General features: G+C 46.5%; 1 protein-coding gene across 1 annotated transcript; it reads right to left on the bottom strand.

Moving 5' to 3' along the window:
• Positions 1 to 1,675: 1,675 nt before the first annotated feature.
• LOC120028570 (coatomer subunit delta-like) lies at positions 1,676 to 8,926 on the bottom strand. The gene is made up of 10 exons (XM_038973765.1): positions 8,737 to 8,926; positions 7,314 to 7,577; positions 6,862 to 7,041; positions 6,545 to 6,750; positions 5,334 to 5,495; positions 4,997 to 5,162; positions 4,588 to 4,735; positions 4,353 to 4,461; positions 3,523 to 3,727; positions 1,676 to 3,382 (listed from the first exon to the last, which is right to left on the bottom strand). The coding sequence occupies exons 1-10, from the start codon at positions 8,737 to 8,739 to the stop codon at positions 3,293 to 3,295; spliced, it is 1,533 nt and encodes a 510-aa protein (XP_038829693.1). The 5' UTR covers positions 8,740 to 8,926; the 3' UTR covers positions 1,676 to 3,292.
• Between the last annotated feature and the right edge of the window lie 7,339 nt (positions 8,927 to 16,265).

Raw genomic sequence — 16,265 nt, 5'->3', positions numbered from 1 at the left:
CTTGGTTAGCGCGCACTGCGCCCGGCCCGCCACAGGAGTCTCTGGTGCGCGATGAGACAAGGATATCCCTACCGGCCAAACCCTCCCTAACCCGGACGACGCTAGGCCAATTGTGCGTCGCCCCACGGACCTCCCGGTCGCGGCCGGCTGCGACAGAGCCTGGACGCGAACCCAGAGTCTCTGGTGGCACAGCTAGCCCTTCTACATTCCTAGTTGTTGAGGAAATTGACCTACTACGTCATCTCGCTGAGTCTACCTTTTAACCTAACCTATGACCTGACCCATCACATTATGCATCATTGCCCCACATTGGCAAGAGGTGACATCCCAAAAAACGAACTATACAACACATGTCTCCTAGCCTCCCACAGACTACTTTCTGTCCCTAACACAAAACCGAAGTAATATAAAAAATATATAAATATTTTTATAAAACTTACTCAAAGAAGTGGGGATTCCTTAAAGTGTTGGTTGTCATTCAACGAGAGACGACTAGTTTACATGCACAATTTTTTTACTTGAGAAATACTGCACCAAACATCTTAGATGTAAAATTGCACAACTAACACCTCCCTGGCAAAACCATAAAAATTACAGATTTCTTGATTTATCTTAGATTCATTCATACTATTTTGGACTATACTGGCTGTTGTTGCTACAGCATCTCAAGTGGGACAGACAGCAATATCACAGTTCTATTTTTCCCCCCTTGTTTTTCTAGCAAAGGTCTTTTTAAGGGAGTATGCGATTCAGAGTTCTGCTAGGAGCAAACTGAACCTAGTACGCGGGCGCCTTTAGGGTCATGTAAAAAAAAGGGTTAGTTGACAAAGTCACAAACGATGCACAGTCTTCAATGGGGCAGAAGTTTGTGTGTTGTGATTAATTCTGAATGGCCAGATGGCTAGCAAGAAACTTCCATGTGGGGTATCGTAGATGGCTCATTTCAGCTAGTTTTATCTTGTTCTTGATACCATGTTGTTTTGACTGATGTCACATCTTTGCTAATATGGCAAAAAAAATGCTAGCTGGCTAACCAACAACTGTAATGATGTATTTGAGACAAGTGCTCATTGTTCAACTGTATATTTGGAGACTAAATATAGTTTACATGTCAACAATCTAAGGGCGCGTTCGTAAATTCACCCTGGCTATCTATGCCGATTTCAGATCGCTCTTGTCTGAGTGTGCCAGAGCGCAGAATAACTGATGAATTTACGAACGCTCAACACCCATCGAATGTGGCTGGTGTCAGTCAGTAAACAACTGCAAAAAAGCTTAAATTGTTGCCAGCAGCACAGTTAGTCACCAACCCTCTGGATAACATGAAAACAGCATAACCAGCTCTGCTAGGCCAAGTACAATGGTTCTCTCATTTATGTCTGGAAGTAACTAGCTAGCTAACTTTAGCCCATTAGCTTGGGTGCTTGACTGCCATTGGTAGGTCAGAACGCTCGGATCAACCAGTTTCCAGTGTACGCTCTCACAATGAGTGAAACGCTCTTAATTTACAAACGTCCAGAGCGAATTTACGAATGCACCCTAAGCCAACCCTGTCTATTTTGCCACATAGTTGCGCACGTCAACCAACCTGTCTATAACGTCATTGAAATGTATTAATGAACATTGAAACTACCCCCCAAAAAATTATAAAAAAATAAAAAAAATGACCACAAAATTGAATAATACACTTTAATCAAAGATCTTTTTAATCAAATTTTATACTGGAATGTTATGATTCCCTCTTTCTTTACAGTTAAATGTCCCATCTAGCCATCTTCAAAACCCATTATCCAACCAACCGCATTGAAATTCCAGGAATACAAACAAAACATAAAAACAAAAATGAAACCACTACATGTTGTTCTTATGATGAAATGGACTTTTAAAAGGAGAGCATTCACTCATCATGGGAGTAAATGACTGACTGGAGTCATGAGAGGGAGGTGGTGTCACTGGCAGCAGAATCACCCTTGCAATAGGACCAAAGCATTCCTTCTATTGATGTTGGTTTGATGACTGAAGGCAGAAGACAGAACTGATATGGACCACAGTATACTGATCGGATCTCCCTTTTTAACAACAGAAGTTTGTAAATAGTATTGAGCTTTCAATTGATTACTTTTAAAGAACTCCTATAGCCACAAATGCGGTGGTTAGCCTTGTGAATTGGCTGTTTTCATGGTTTGTCTTTGTCTGGTTTTCAATAACTATGCCTATGTTGGGAAGAGATGAACAGTTCGTACTTGAGATGAGTAGAATTTTGAAAAGGGGGAAAGAAAATGCCAAAAACCATTTACAGTGCTGATGTTTACTGCATTTCTAGGTATGTTTACAGAACCCAAAAGGACAAGTTAAAACGCAATGAGAGAACAGGTTAATGTCAACTGCTAGAGGACTAGCTGGACAGATCTACGCAACCATATTGGATGCTTACTCTTTTCAATCTTAAGTTTCTTAATACCACAGTCAACACCTGAAGCTATATATTGAGATCAACCAGTCTAATGAAAAAAACAAAACCTGCCTTTAGTGGGTAAACAGGCGGCATTAAAATTGGTTTCTGGTGAACCTGTAGTTATGATTAAAAAACAAACATGAAAGACCACTTGAGTAGTCCTGCTTTCTTAAATCTGGTCCAATGTTTAATGTTCAATGTATAAAAGACTAAATGGCTCTGCTAGAGGATGCATTATTCTTTGGGGTTGGGGATGACTAATTTCTCAACCTCAAAAGTAGGGCGATGAACCAGCTGAATACTGACCAGCTCCTCAGCCACCAGGGTCATGTTCATTAGGCACCAAACGGAAGAAAACTGACTGAATCAGGGAGGGACTACCTGGACTTGTAGAATTAGAAAGGCTCACTTTAGTTTTCCGCAAACGAGAAAGGATACGTTCTTGTTGCAAAACGGTGGGATTTTTTCTCTCCCTGTCGTGCGTCCTAACGAACACGTCCCTGATGCTTGTTTGTAGCTAGTACCGTCCCCCCCACCACCACCACCACCTAATCAAGAGCACCACCCATCTCCCTCCTCTGCTGCCAATTGTCATGGTTTGACTTCCCGCCTCTTCTCGGCAGACAACAGCATGTTTCGCTGCCTGTTAAATTTAATTATATATATACACACACACACAGTAGATTTTTCTCTCTCATACAAACATAAATACACCAATACTGCGCTCCACCGCCAGAGGGGCTTTAGAAGAGTTGAGTCCTGTTGATGTGTAGTCTCAAATGTTACACAGGCGGGCAAGTATTTATTTTGTCTTCTCCGGAGTTTGACGTAGATTTTTTACAGGATCTCGTATTTGTCGACGAGGAACGAAGTTTCTAAAGAGAATTTTACTGGTGCGTCTCCTTCTACGTGAGTCACTTTGGCAACCTGAGGGAATAGGAGAAAAAGGTAATGTGATGAGTGAAATGCAGGGATAGCAATGTCAGCAAGAGCATTGTGTTCCATCAATGACTGTAGGCCTAAATGTGCATAGTTAGTAAGCGTCAATGTAAAAAGGGGGAACTTGCCTGTATGTCGCAGTAATTGCGTATGGATACGAAGGACACGTTGACAGGGAAGAAGTCGTTGGGTTGCCCGGCGATACTGAACTCCAGGCTGCCGCTTTTGTTTTTGGCATCTATGACGGGTAGGCTCCACTCTAGAACATTCCGTCTGCTGTCGTGCTTATACTCTCCATCCACATCTCCTACCACAGGTGCCCCAACTCCAGACCTACAACCAGGAAATACACCCATGTACTATGAACAACGCAACCATCAACTTTGGGCTGTCTCTTTTGAGCTGTCTCTAACTCTCAATGATCGGCTATGAAAAGCCAACTGACATTTACTCCTGAGGTGCTGACCTGTTGCACCCTCTACAACCACTGTGATTATTATTATCTGACCCTGCTGGTCATCTATGAACATTTGAACATCATAGCCATGTTCTGTTATAATCTCCACCCGGGAACAGCCAGAAGAGGACTGGCCACCCCTCAAGAGCCTGGTTCCTCTCTAGGTTTCGGCCTTTCTAGGGAGTTTTTCCTAGCCACCGTGCTTCTACACCTGCATTGCTTGCCGTTTGGGGTTTTAGGCTGGGTTTCTGTACAGCACTTTGACATCGGCTGATGTAAAAAGGGCTTTATAAATACATGTGATTGATTGGTTTACCGGACACAAATGAAGCATAGTCTTAGACTAAAGAACACCTCAATGGAGGAACTATAATGCACATGCTTCTTAGTCCAGGGCTTAAATCTGTCTCTGGGAAACCAGACAATAGAAAACCCAGCAAGGTTGTTATACAGTCGCAACACAATAAAATACAATTAACATTTTATCACCCATGTACTCACGGTATAGGGATAGCAATAACTACATCGTTGAGTTCAAGGCTCTCCTCCTGCAGTTCATATTCAATGTTCACGTCGCAGCCAGTAGCACTCTCTGAAGGCCAGCAGTTTACTACAGACAAAACAAAGGTGCGATGACATTTAAAAATGTACTATAGTTAGCATAAAAATAAATCATACTACAATAACTGCAGATCACAGATGGTGCCGGCAGGATGACAGGTTGAATGAGACTCACTGGTTAGAGGTATGAGGGCCTCATCTGTGCTTTGGAGTCTCCACTTCAGCACCCCCACATCGTTGTTGAGGGGGAAAGACTTCTCAGGGTTCTTCAGACCAATCACAGAGTCTGAAGTGAAGAGCTTCTTATCCACATTGGGATGTGTCTAAATACCAGGGGAGATGCAATCAATTTCAACACAGTGGACATACATTATATATCTGATATGGGATGAATTGTTGCATCAATCTAATACATTGGGCCGTGTTCAGTAGGAGCACACAGGGAGAAACATTTTAAAATGGAATGGTGCTGGGGTTACTAGTCAAATAAGAACACTGGATTTTTCACAACCTTGTAACCTAATGAACACAACCCATGAGCCTTTACAAAAGGTCATGGGTCAGTCTGGATTGGAACAACTCACCTGCAGTTGTACTCCCTTCTTGTCATAGTTGTTGACCATAAGGCGGATGCGGCCGACCTTGTCGTCGGTCACTCTCAGGGTGATCATGCCCAGGAGCTCCATGTTCTGTAGACCTCCGTCACGTCCACAGGTCAGACTGATCTTCTCCTCAACTCTCATGTGGACACTGAGGAAAACATACATACACAGGTGTCATTAAGGTTAAGATTGAGGTTTTATCGTCACACACGGGAATTATGTCAATAGTAAAGCACAGACATTGATTGCAAGATAAAGACTGATGCACAGCCTTGGCTTACTATCAAAAATGAACATTTGAAGAACAGGAACAATGTACCTCTCCACATTAACTGGTGGCGGTAGGACATTGGATGCAAGCGAAGGCATTTTCCCTGTGTTGGACATGATGGTTTCCCCCTCCCCCCTGAGCTTGTCCACAAAGTTGTCCACCTCTTTCCCCCTGGCGCCCAGCTTGAGGGCTTTGCTGGATCCGGTTGGCCTGTGGGAGACACATGATTGTCAGTACCAGCCTCTATCTGTGGCCCAGAGTTTTTCCTGGTCAGGTCACTTTCAGGGTGGGAAATTAACACCCGCCAAATGCGGGTAGAATGGCATTGGTGGGCAAGAACGTATTTCACCGGCCACGTTGACGGATGGTTACACACAGCATTTGGTAACAGTTTTTTTCCAATCTAAAGCCAAAATGTAGAAGGTCGAATTCACGAAAGGCTACTAAAGTGTGACTTTATTCTCATGTTTCTTGTCTAGTTACATAGTTTTGTTCACATGCTAGGTTGTTTTCAATATTAGTTTGAGTTTGCTGCAACTGTCTGCTGCTAGTGCAGAGATTCTCAATCATCTCTGACAGAGTGCCGTTGCCATAGTAATGGCCCACCCCTTACAGGGGCAGCTGAACATGTCTCACCGAATGAATCAAATATTTCAGGTTACATTGTTTGAGCATGGAACACTCCAAAATCACTCATAATTTAAATTGTGCTCCTCAATTTATTTATGTTCTCATAAATATAAATTTACGTACTCCTTGTAAAAAAATGCCAGTGTTAAGAGGCCTGAACTAATAATAATAATAAGAAATAAGTCGTATCACTTAGCATTTTGTACAGGGCAGGCACTTTGTTGATTCTTAAAATGTTTAATTGTAGAACTGTTTATCTGTTTTACTATTCTAACTAAAGGATTGATTTTAACATATTGGATAAAAGACTTGGGTCACAAAAAATAAATTAAATGGAACAATATACCACATTACTTCTTTATAGTAATACATTTCTTGTTTTAGAAACATTACAAAGCATACTCATCCGTCATGTGATTTTTTGTGTAATTATGCCCAAAAAATATTTGGTCTGGTAAAAAAAAGAAACTGAGTGGCTAGTAGATTCTCATCTACCTGCCAGTGGCTGTTGGACCAAAAAGTTAATTTCCAACCCTGGTCATGTTATCAGGAAAAACTCTGGGGCCTATCTGCCAATCACAATTATACACACAATCAAATTCAACACCTAAATTCCATAATTTGCGTACCTGACTGAGACGGGAGCCATCTTGGGTTTCTCGGGTTCGATGATGGTGTCTGTGATGATCGACCCCGAGGACATGCTGCTCATCCCGGTGCTGCCAAACCCGCCGAAGGCCGGCACCTTCTTCCCAGAGCGCTCGGCATCTCGCCTGATCTGCTGCAGCTCTTTGGCCTTTCGCCGCATCTCTGCCTTGGCCTCTCGCTCCTGGGTCTGTGGGGCCGAGCAGATGAGGAGGAACGTTCAAATCATGGCTACTATAAGCTAAAGCCACACACAAACGCCCTCTGGATGTTATGGGCACTTTAGCTACAAGTGTCTCACCTCTCTGACTGCCCGGAACACCTTCTCCTCATGAGAGTCCATCTCGGTGAAGGTGCGGATCTGGGCTAGGTTGACATTCTCCCTGTAGCCCAGGGCCACGATCTCATCGAAGGCGAATATCAGGTCGAAACAGTGGTCTGAGATCTCCCCTTCCTCCAGCACACGGCAGTACTCCGGGATCTGAAAAGAGAAAAAACACAATTGAACTCTTCAATATCAAACCAACAGTAATACGTTTATAGTGGGATATGATCCCATTTGAAGTTATTGGTGGGATGGATGAATTCTGAACTCGTAAGCAGCAGTGGGCTGTTATAGCATTGGGTAATCCCCTGTGCTGCTCACAGCCTGTCGTGTGTGTGTGTGGGTCCTAAGTACTATGACCGCAAAATGAACAATTTCCATTGTCTCTGTGTAATGGATAAATAAAGATGTATTGGATCGGATCATACCACGCGCGAGAAGAGCCGTAGTGTCTCCAGGTCTTCCAGGATGTTGCTGTTCTTGGTGGTGACCAGCACCATGTAGAGCTTCTCCAACGGCTGGTAGACGTAGCGCACGCTCTCCGTCTCCACAAACGTGTGCTGCTTGCCCATGCCCATGAGCTTGGGGAAGGCGGCCAGAAGGCCCTCGACACGCGTTCGGGTCATCTCCACAAACTGCCGTGACACGATTGCTTTGCCTGCCTTGGTGCACACCGCCGCTGCCAAAAGCACCTGCAGGGAGGACAGAGAGAATCGCAAACATACGTTCATAAGTGGGATGTCTTCATTAATGATGGCAGAGTGATAGACAGGGTAACCATAAGTGGTACAAATCTGTTGGCCAAGCAAGGTAGTTATGTGCCAATTTACTCAGATTCCGACACTACCAATACTTTTGTTTACACTGAACTGACTGGGTTCAGAAACCAATCATGGTTACATTAAGACACCGTGGAGCCGGCACGAGATATGGGTCGGAAAACGTGGGGTTAGGATATGTCACTGCTCTGGCTCCTAGCTAGCATGAGGACAAAAGGACAGTTTTCAGGGAAAAATTGCAGTATTTAAATTTTCTCAATGTATCAGTGTGGAAAGGTACAATTTGGAGTACAGTGGCATATTCCATCCCTACATTGAGGTACGTTTTCCAACCAATATCTCACGCCAGCTCCATGGTGTCATAATGTAACCATGATTGTGTTCTGACCCCCAGTGCAGCTCAGTGTAAACATGTATAAAGATAGGGTCGGAATATGCTGGCTACAATTTACTACAGGTGACAAAATAAAGTATTTTTCAGTCACTTACCATCCCAGAATACCAGGACCAAGGCAACGCATTGATCCAAGCGACTTCATTTACTAGATTACCGAGTGCAAATCAATGACAATGTCATACAGCCACGATCCATTGGTTGACATTTATTGATAACTAGCTAGCTAACTAGCCTAGCAAGGCCAAGTATTTAACGTTACCAGCAAACCGTAGCAGACAACCTGTACAATGCAAAGATCTATCTAGATTGTTAAATTGTAGCTAGCTATCTAGTTAGCTGGGCAAACTTACTTATTAACGTTAGTTAGCCAGCTAGCGTTAGCTAACACTAAGAACTAGCTGATATTTGTAGTACGTTAGCTAGTTAACGTTAACTTAACTACATAATGTCGTTACATTAAATAGCTGCTAAATAATTGTAGCATTAACGTTATATAGTTAACTTAGCTAATAAAGTTGACTGGCTAACGTTACCTTTGTGGTTGTCTGGCAAGTGAAGTTTGATTTGCTTTTCATTTCATTGTGCCAAGGGGCTAACGTTAGCAAGCTAATGTTTGTTATGATCAAACTAAAGCGGAAAAGAAGATAAAGCCTTGACATGTGACACTGTGCTCACCATTTTTAGTTTCTCTTCAGGAAAACGATCTTCAATCCCCGATGGTGTTTGCTCAGTCGAGTTCCAGTATATGGAAAGCGCCTTTAGAAAGAAAATATAGTTGAATAGCTAGTTAAGCTGTGTGTTGCTATTGCTTCAATATGGCAGCCGGGCAGAGCCACGTCTCCAACCAGATGAGTTGCTTCCTTGATAAACCACTAGCCCGTCAAAAGTTGCGCGCTGTGTGCTTGAAACATAGAGATAGATAGAGGACTCTTCTTTGAGATTTGGTTGACGGATCGCATCCAACTTTTAGGCGCATACACTGCCACCTACTGTACTGATGTGTGAGGCCATTCACGGCCTACCTACATTAATTAAATTATTTGATGTGGCAATACAAAGTTGGGGGAAAGGAAAATTGCCCTACCAACTATTAGCACTATCTAAAAAACACCAACCCATTTCACTATTTAACCATATCTAGTCTTACTCCAGACCAATAGTCTGAGAGGACATAACACTACCACTCAACATCCCCTGCAGCTGTTCTGCAGCTGTAAATCCTTGTAATCCCAAGTACTTCTCTGCCACCACAACCTCTATTTTCTGTGACTTTCAATCGATGTCTGCAGTACAATTGACAACCATCGCTATAAAATGCCAAAAAGCCCACCTTAATGAAGCACATATTATTCCCATTGCTCTCTCTTTTGGTCTCTGCCTACTCACAGGAATGCTCTCAGGATCCCTCACCCTGTACCCATCTTCCTCTACGACTCTTTTCACTGTTTCGGCATACAACACTTTCTGTACTACTCTAACCATGGCAACTTCAATCTGCCTTTCTCTCACAGGACACCACTGATCTCCAGCCCCATGGGCACCCACAACTAACACACATAACTTTCTCCACCAATACCACACATTCCTTCGTCTCATGCTCGCCGGCACACTTCTCACACCTAGGCATCTCCCTCCTACACACTGCTGCAACATGCCCATAAACTGTATCAAACTGTATCAAAAACTCAGCATGACAGACAATGTCTTCTCCGCTTCCCCATGCTCTCCACTGGATCTATATCTCACCAAATGGCGGGCGTCACAGACATCAGGAATCTTCAATTGATCCTCCTCAACACTTAATGTAACCCTCATTATCACTCCTTTCAACAGCATCCTGCTCTGAAGAGCAAATCAAGTCAAATGTTTGTCCCTAACTGCGTTTTCCGAGGCGCCCACTCCCTCTGGGCGGACGAAACACAATAAATCATCACGAGTCCACTCCAAGTTACCTTCACCAACCATTTCTCCACCCAACCTGACACCACATATGGATCAGCCAAAATGCAAGGATCCATTCTCTCTATAAATCTCACTCCCACTGGACCAGAATCAACCTTATCATCCTCGGGACGAAGCCCGAACTCCGCGGTTCTCACCGCAGATACTTCATCCTCTCTCTCGCCAGGTTCCATCTCTGAACTACTGGAGCACATATCCCTTTTTTTTGCACTTGACGCCAACCTCCCACACCACACCACTTCCCTCTACACTTAACTCCTTAAAGCAGTCATCACTGCACCTGCCACCACAGTTAATTCAGCCATGCCTTTCTAAAGTCTTCGAAAGCCAAGTTAATAAGCAGATCACTGACCATTTCGAATCCCACCGTACCTTCTCCGCTGTGCAATCCGGTTTCCGAGCTGGTCACGGGTGTACCTCAGCCACGCTCAAGGTACTAAACGATATCATAACCGCCATCGATAAAAGATTGTACTGTGCAGCCGTCTTCATCGACCTGGCCAAGGCTTTCGACTCTGTCAATCACCGTATTCTTACCGGCAGACTCAACAGCCTTGGTTTCTCAAATGACTGCCTCGCCTGGTTCACCAACTACTTCTCAGATAGAGTGCAGTGTGTCAAATCAGAGGGGCTGTTGTCCGGACCTCTGGCAGTCTCTATGGGGCTACCACAGGGTTCAATTCTCGGGCCGACTCTTTTCTCTGTATATATATCAACGATGTTGCTCTTGCTGCGGGTGATTCCCTGATCCACCTCTACGCAGACGACACCATTCTGTATACATCTGGCCCTTCTTTGGACACTGTGTTAACAAACCTCCAAACGAGCTTCAATGCCATACAACACACCTTCTGTGGCCTCCAACTGCTCTTAAACGCTAGTAAAACTAAATGCATACTTTTCAACCGTTTGCTGCCCGCACCTGCCCGCCCGACTAGCATCACTACTCTGGACGGTTCTGACCTAGAATATGTGGACAACTACAAATACCTAGGTGTTTGGCTAGACTGTAAACTCTCCTTCCAGACTCACTCTTTTGCACACCAGTATCTCTACTTGCACATCATCATCTGCTCATTTATCACTCCAGTGTTAATCTGCTGAATTGTAATTCTTCGCTACTATGGCCTATTTATTGCCTACCTCCTCATGCCTTTTGCACACACTAGATATAGACTTTATTTTTTTCCCCTACTGTGTCATTGTAACGGTCCTGACCTGTTTTATGTTGTTTTTGTATGTGTTTATGGTCAGGGCGTGTGTTTTGGGTGGGCAGTCTATGTTATCTGTTTCTATGTTGGTTTTGGTTGCCTGGTATGGCTCTTAATTAGAGGCAGGTGTTTTGCGTTCTCCTCTAATTAAGAGTCATATTTAGGTAGGCGTTGTCACAGTGTTCGTTGTGGGTGATTGTCTCCTGTTTCGTCGATGTATGTACCTTACGGGACTGTTTGGCTGTTCGTTTCGTTTTGATGTAGTCTGTTCCTGTCCGTGAGTTTTACGTTAGTTAAGTAAGTTCAAGTTCAGGTTTTCGTCTACGTCGTTTTCTTGTTTTGTAAATTTGTAAGTGTTTGTTTTCGTGTTGCCATCGTTGTAAATAAAGAGATGGCTTATTTCCCAAATGCTGCGTATTGGTCCACTGATCCTTCTCTCCTCTCCTCGTCCGAGGATGAGGAGAACGACAGCCCTTACAGAATCACCCACCAAACTAGGACCAAGCGGCAAGGGAAAACTCAACGGAGTAAGGGACAGGAAAAGAAGGAGCAATGGACATGGGACGATATATTGGACGGAAAGGGTTGCTACACATGGGAGGAGATCCTGGCTGGTAGGGATCGCCTCCCATGGGAACAGCTGGAGGCACTGAGGAGAGCAGAGGCTACCGGAGATTATGAGGGAACGCGTCTGGCACGGAAGCCAAAAAAGCCCGTGAGTAACACCCAAAAATTTCTTGGGGGGGGGCTAAGAGGTAGTGGGCCAAGGGCAGGTAGGAGACCTGCGCCCACTTCCCAGGCTTACCGTGGAGAGCGGGAGTACGGGCAGGCGCCGTGTTACGCAGTAGAGCGCACGGTGTCTCCTGTACGAGTGCATAGCCCAGTGCGGGTTATTCCACCTCCCCGCACTGGCAGGGCTAGATTGGGTATTGAGCCAGGTGTCATGAGGCCGGCTCAACGCGTCTGGTCTCCAGTGCGTCTCCTCGGGCCGGCATACATGGCACCTGCCTTACGCATGGTTTCCCCGGTTCGCCTACATAGGCCGGTGCGGGTTATTCCACCTCCCCGCACTGGTCGGGCAACCGGGAGTATTCAACCAGGTAAGGTTGGGCAGGCTCAATGCTCAAGAGTGCCAGTACGCCTCCACGGTCCGGTATTTCCGGCGCCACCTCCCCGCCCCAGCCTAGTACCTACAGTGCCTACACTACGCACTAGGCTACCAGTGCGTCTCCTGAGCCCTGTTCCTCCTCCACGCACTCTCCCTGTAGTGCGTGTATCCAGTTCGGTGCCTCCAGTTCCGGCACCACGCACTAAGCCTCCTGTGCGTCTCCAGAGCCCTGTACACACTGTATCTTCTCCCCCTACTAAGCCTGATGTGCTTGTCCTCAGCCCGGTGTCACCAGTGCCGGTACCTCGCATCAGTTATAGAGTGGGCTTTGAGAGTACAGTGTGCCCTGTCCCTGCTCCCCGCACTAGTAGGAAGGTGCTTATCCTTAGCCCGGTGCCTCCAGTTCCGGCACCACGCACCAGGTCTACAGTGCGCCTTATCCGGCCAGAGCCATCCGTCTCCTCAGCGCCATCTGAGCCATCCGTCTCCCCAGCGCCATCTGAGCCATCCGTCTCCCCAGCGCCGTCTGAGCCATCCGTCTCCCCAGCGCCGTCTGAGCCATCCGTCTGCCATGAGCCTGCAAAGCCGCCCGTCTGCCATGAGCCTGCAAAGCCGCCCGTCTGCCATGAGCCTACAGAGCCGTCCGCCAGACAGGAGCCGCTAGAGCCGCCCGCCAGACAGGAGCCGCTAGAGCCGCCCGCCAGACAGGATCTGCCAGAGCCGCCAACCAGACAGGATCTGCCAGAGCCGCCAACCAGACAGGATCTGCCAGAGCCGCCAACCAGACAGGATCTGCCAGAGCCGCCAACCAGACAGGATCTGCCAGAGCCGCCAACCAGACAGGATCTGCCAGAGCCGCCAACCAGACAGGATCTGCCAGAGCCGCCAGCGAGCCATGAGCAGCCAGAGCCGTCAGCCTGCCATGAGCGTCGAGAGCCGTCAGCCTGCCATGAGCGTCGAGAGCCGTCAGCCTGCCATGAGCGTCGAGAGCCGTCAGCCTGCCATGAGCGTCGAGAGCCGTCAGCCTGCCATGAGCGTCGAGAGCCGTCAGCCTGCCATGAGCGTCGAGAGCCGTCAGCCTGCCATGAGCGTCGAGAGCCGTCAGCCTGCCATGAGCGTCGAGAGCCGTCAGCCTGCCATGAGCGTCGAGAGCCGTCAGCCTGCCATGAGCGTCGAGAGCCGTCAGCCTGCCATGAGCGTCGAGAGCCGTCAGCCTGCCATGAGCGTCGAGAGCCGTCAGCCTGCCATGAGCGTCGAGAGCCGTCAGCCAGCCATGAGCGTCGAGAGCCGTCAGCCAGCCATGAGCGTCGAGAGCCGTCAGCCAGCCATGAGCGTCAAGAGCCGTTCAGTCAGGATCTGCCTGAGTATATCAGCCGGGACCTGCCCCTTGTCCCGGTGCTGCCCCTTATCCCGGTGCTGCCCCTTGTCCCGGTGCTGCCCCTTGTCCCGGTGCTGCCCCTTATCCCGGTGCTGCCCCTTATCCCGGTGCTGGTCCTTATCCCGGTGCTGGTCTTTATCCTGGTGCTGCCCCTTATCCTGGTGCTGCCCCTTATCCCGGTGCTGCCTCTTGTCCCGGTGCTGCCTCTTGTCCCGGTGCTGCCCCTTGTCCCGGTGCTGCCCCTTGTCCCGGTGCTGCCCCTTGTCCCGGTGCTGCCCCTTCTCCCGGTGCTGGCCGTTCATTTAGGGGATGTTAGTTTGAGGGTGGTCATTGGGAAGGGAAGACAGAAGCGGGGAGTGACTATGGTGGTGTGGGGACAGCGTCCAGAGCCGGAGCCACCACCGTGGTCAACTGCCCACCCAGACCCTCCCCTGGACTTTGTGCTGGTGCGCCCGGCGTTCGCACCTTGAGGGGGGGGTTCTGTAACGGTCCTGACCTGTTTTATGTTGTTTTTGTATGTGTTTATGGTCAGGGCGTGTGTTTTGGGTGGGCAGTCTATGTTATCTGTTTCTATGTTGGTTTTGGTTGCCTGGTATGGCTCTTAATTAGAGGCAGGTGTTTTGCGTTCTCCTCTAATTAAGAGTCATATTTAGGTAGGCGTTGTCACAGTGTTCGTTGTGGGTGATTGTCTCCTGTTTCGTCGATGTATGTACCTTACGGGACTGTTTGGCTGTTCGTTTCGTTTTGATGTAGTCTGTTCCTGTCCGTGAGTTTTACGTTAGTTAAGTAAGTTCAAGTTCAGGTTTTCGTCTACGTCGTTTTCTTGTTTTGTAAATTTGTAAGTGTTTGTTTTCGTGTTGCCATCGTTGTAAATAAAGAGATGGCTTATTTCCCAAATGCTGCGTATTGGTCCACTGATCCTTCTCTCCTCTCCTCGTCCGAGGATGAGGAGAACGACAGCCCTTACAGTCATTGTCTTGTTTATTGTGTTATTGGCTCGTTTATTGTTTATTCATTGTGTAACTGTGTTGTTGTCTGTGTCACACTGCTTTGCTTTATCTTGGTCATGTCGCCGTTGTAAATGAGAACTTGTTCTCAACTAGCCTACCTGGTTAAATAAAGGTGAAATAAAAAATTATAAAAATAATAATAATTAAACATCTCCAATCCAATATTAAATCTAGAATCTTCCTATTCGCAACAAAGCCTCATTCACTCACGCCGCCAAACATACCCTAGAAAAACTGACTATCCCACGATCCTCGACTTCGGCTATGTCATTTACGAAATAGCCTCCAACACTCTACTCAGCAAACTGGATGCAGTCTATCACAGTGCCATCCGTTTTGTCACCAAAGCCCCATATACCACCCACCACTGCGACCTGTATGCTCTAATCGGCTGGCCCTCGCTACATATTCGTCGCCAGACCCACTGGCTCCAGGTCATTTATAAGTCTTTGCTAGGTAAAGCTCCGCCTTATCTCAGCTCACTGGTCACGATAACAACACCCACCCGTAGCACGCGCTCCAGCAGGTATATCTCACTGGTCATCCCCAAAGCCAACACCTCTTTGGCCGCCTGTCCTTCCAGTTCTCTGCTGCCAAAGACCGTAACGAATTGCCAAAAATCGCTGAAGCTGGAGACTTATATTTCCCTCACTAACTTTAACCATCAGCTATCCGAGCAGCTAACCGATCGCTACAGCTGTACATAGCCCATCTGTAAATAGCCCATCCAATCTACCTACCTCATCCCCATATTGTTTTTATTTACTTTTCTGCACACCAGTATTTCTACTTGCACATCTATCCCTCCAGTGTTAATTTGCTATATTGTAATTACTTGCTACTATGGCCTATTTATTGCCTTACCTCCTCACGCCATTTGCACACACTGTATATAGACTTTATTTTTTTCTATTGTTATTGACTGTACGCTTCTTTATTCCATGTGTAACTCTGTGTTGTTGTTTGTGTCGCACTGCTTTGCTTTATCTTGGCCAGGTCACAGTTGTAAATGAGAACTTGTTCTCAACTAGCCTACCTGGTTAAATAAAGGTGAAATACAATAAAATAAAAATCCTCACTCTCGCCACATTCAATTTCCTCCTCAAGCTCTTCCAAAAGTTCTATGAGATCCTCCATTCCATACTCACTCAAAACATATTCCACTTTCTCCTTTTCAACCATCTTCTCCTTCACCAGATCTTCTAGAAGTCTTGTGCAGTCCCCCATTCCATATTTGTTCATAACATGTTCACTTTCTTCCTCGTTTTCTTGTCTGCCATCTATCCCTCCCTGCCTCTTAGTTAAAGGACTCATCTTTGTATCTGTGCCCTTATAGCATCTGTGATAGCATGGAAAGGGAATACCTAGTCAGTTGCATTCAACCGAAATGGGTCTTCCACATTTAACCCGACCACTCTGAATTGGAGAGGTGCGAGGGGCTGCCTTAATCGACGTCCAGGGCAGTGCTATTGAGGCTATCTCCATTTTAAAGTAGTCAATGTTCTTCTTCTTTAGTGGCTGATTGCCCTCAATTT

This window comes from Salvelinus namaycush, chromosome 34, assembly GCF_016432855.1.
Source record: "Salvelinus namaycush isolate Seneca chromosome 34, SaNama_1.0, whole genome shotgun sequence".
Classification (NCBI taxonomy): Eukaryota; Metazoa; Chordata; class Actinopteri; order Salmoniformes; family Salmonidae; genus Salvelinus; species Salvelinus namaycush.
The sequence above is the reverse complement of the archived record's forward strand: the minus strand, read 5'-3'. Positions and strand labels throughout refer to the sequence as shown.

What these genes read in the sequence shown, in the direction of transcription:
- LOC120028570 (XM_038973765.1), bottom strand. An exon ending in CCACCAGTTAATGTGGAGAG is followed by an intron (nt 5,163 to 5,333) that starts GTACATTGTTCC and finishes TGTTTTCCTCAG; the next exon opens with TGTCCACATGAGAGTTGAGG. An exon ending in GGCCCTCATACCTCTAACCA is followed by an intron (nt 4,462 to 4,587) that starts GTGAGTCTCATT and finishes TTTTGTCTGTAG; the next exon opens with TAAACTGCTGGCCTTCAGAG.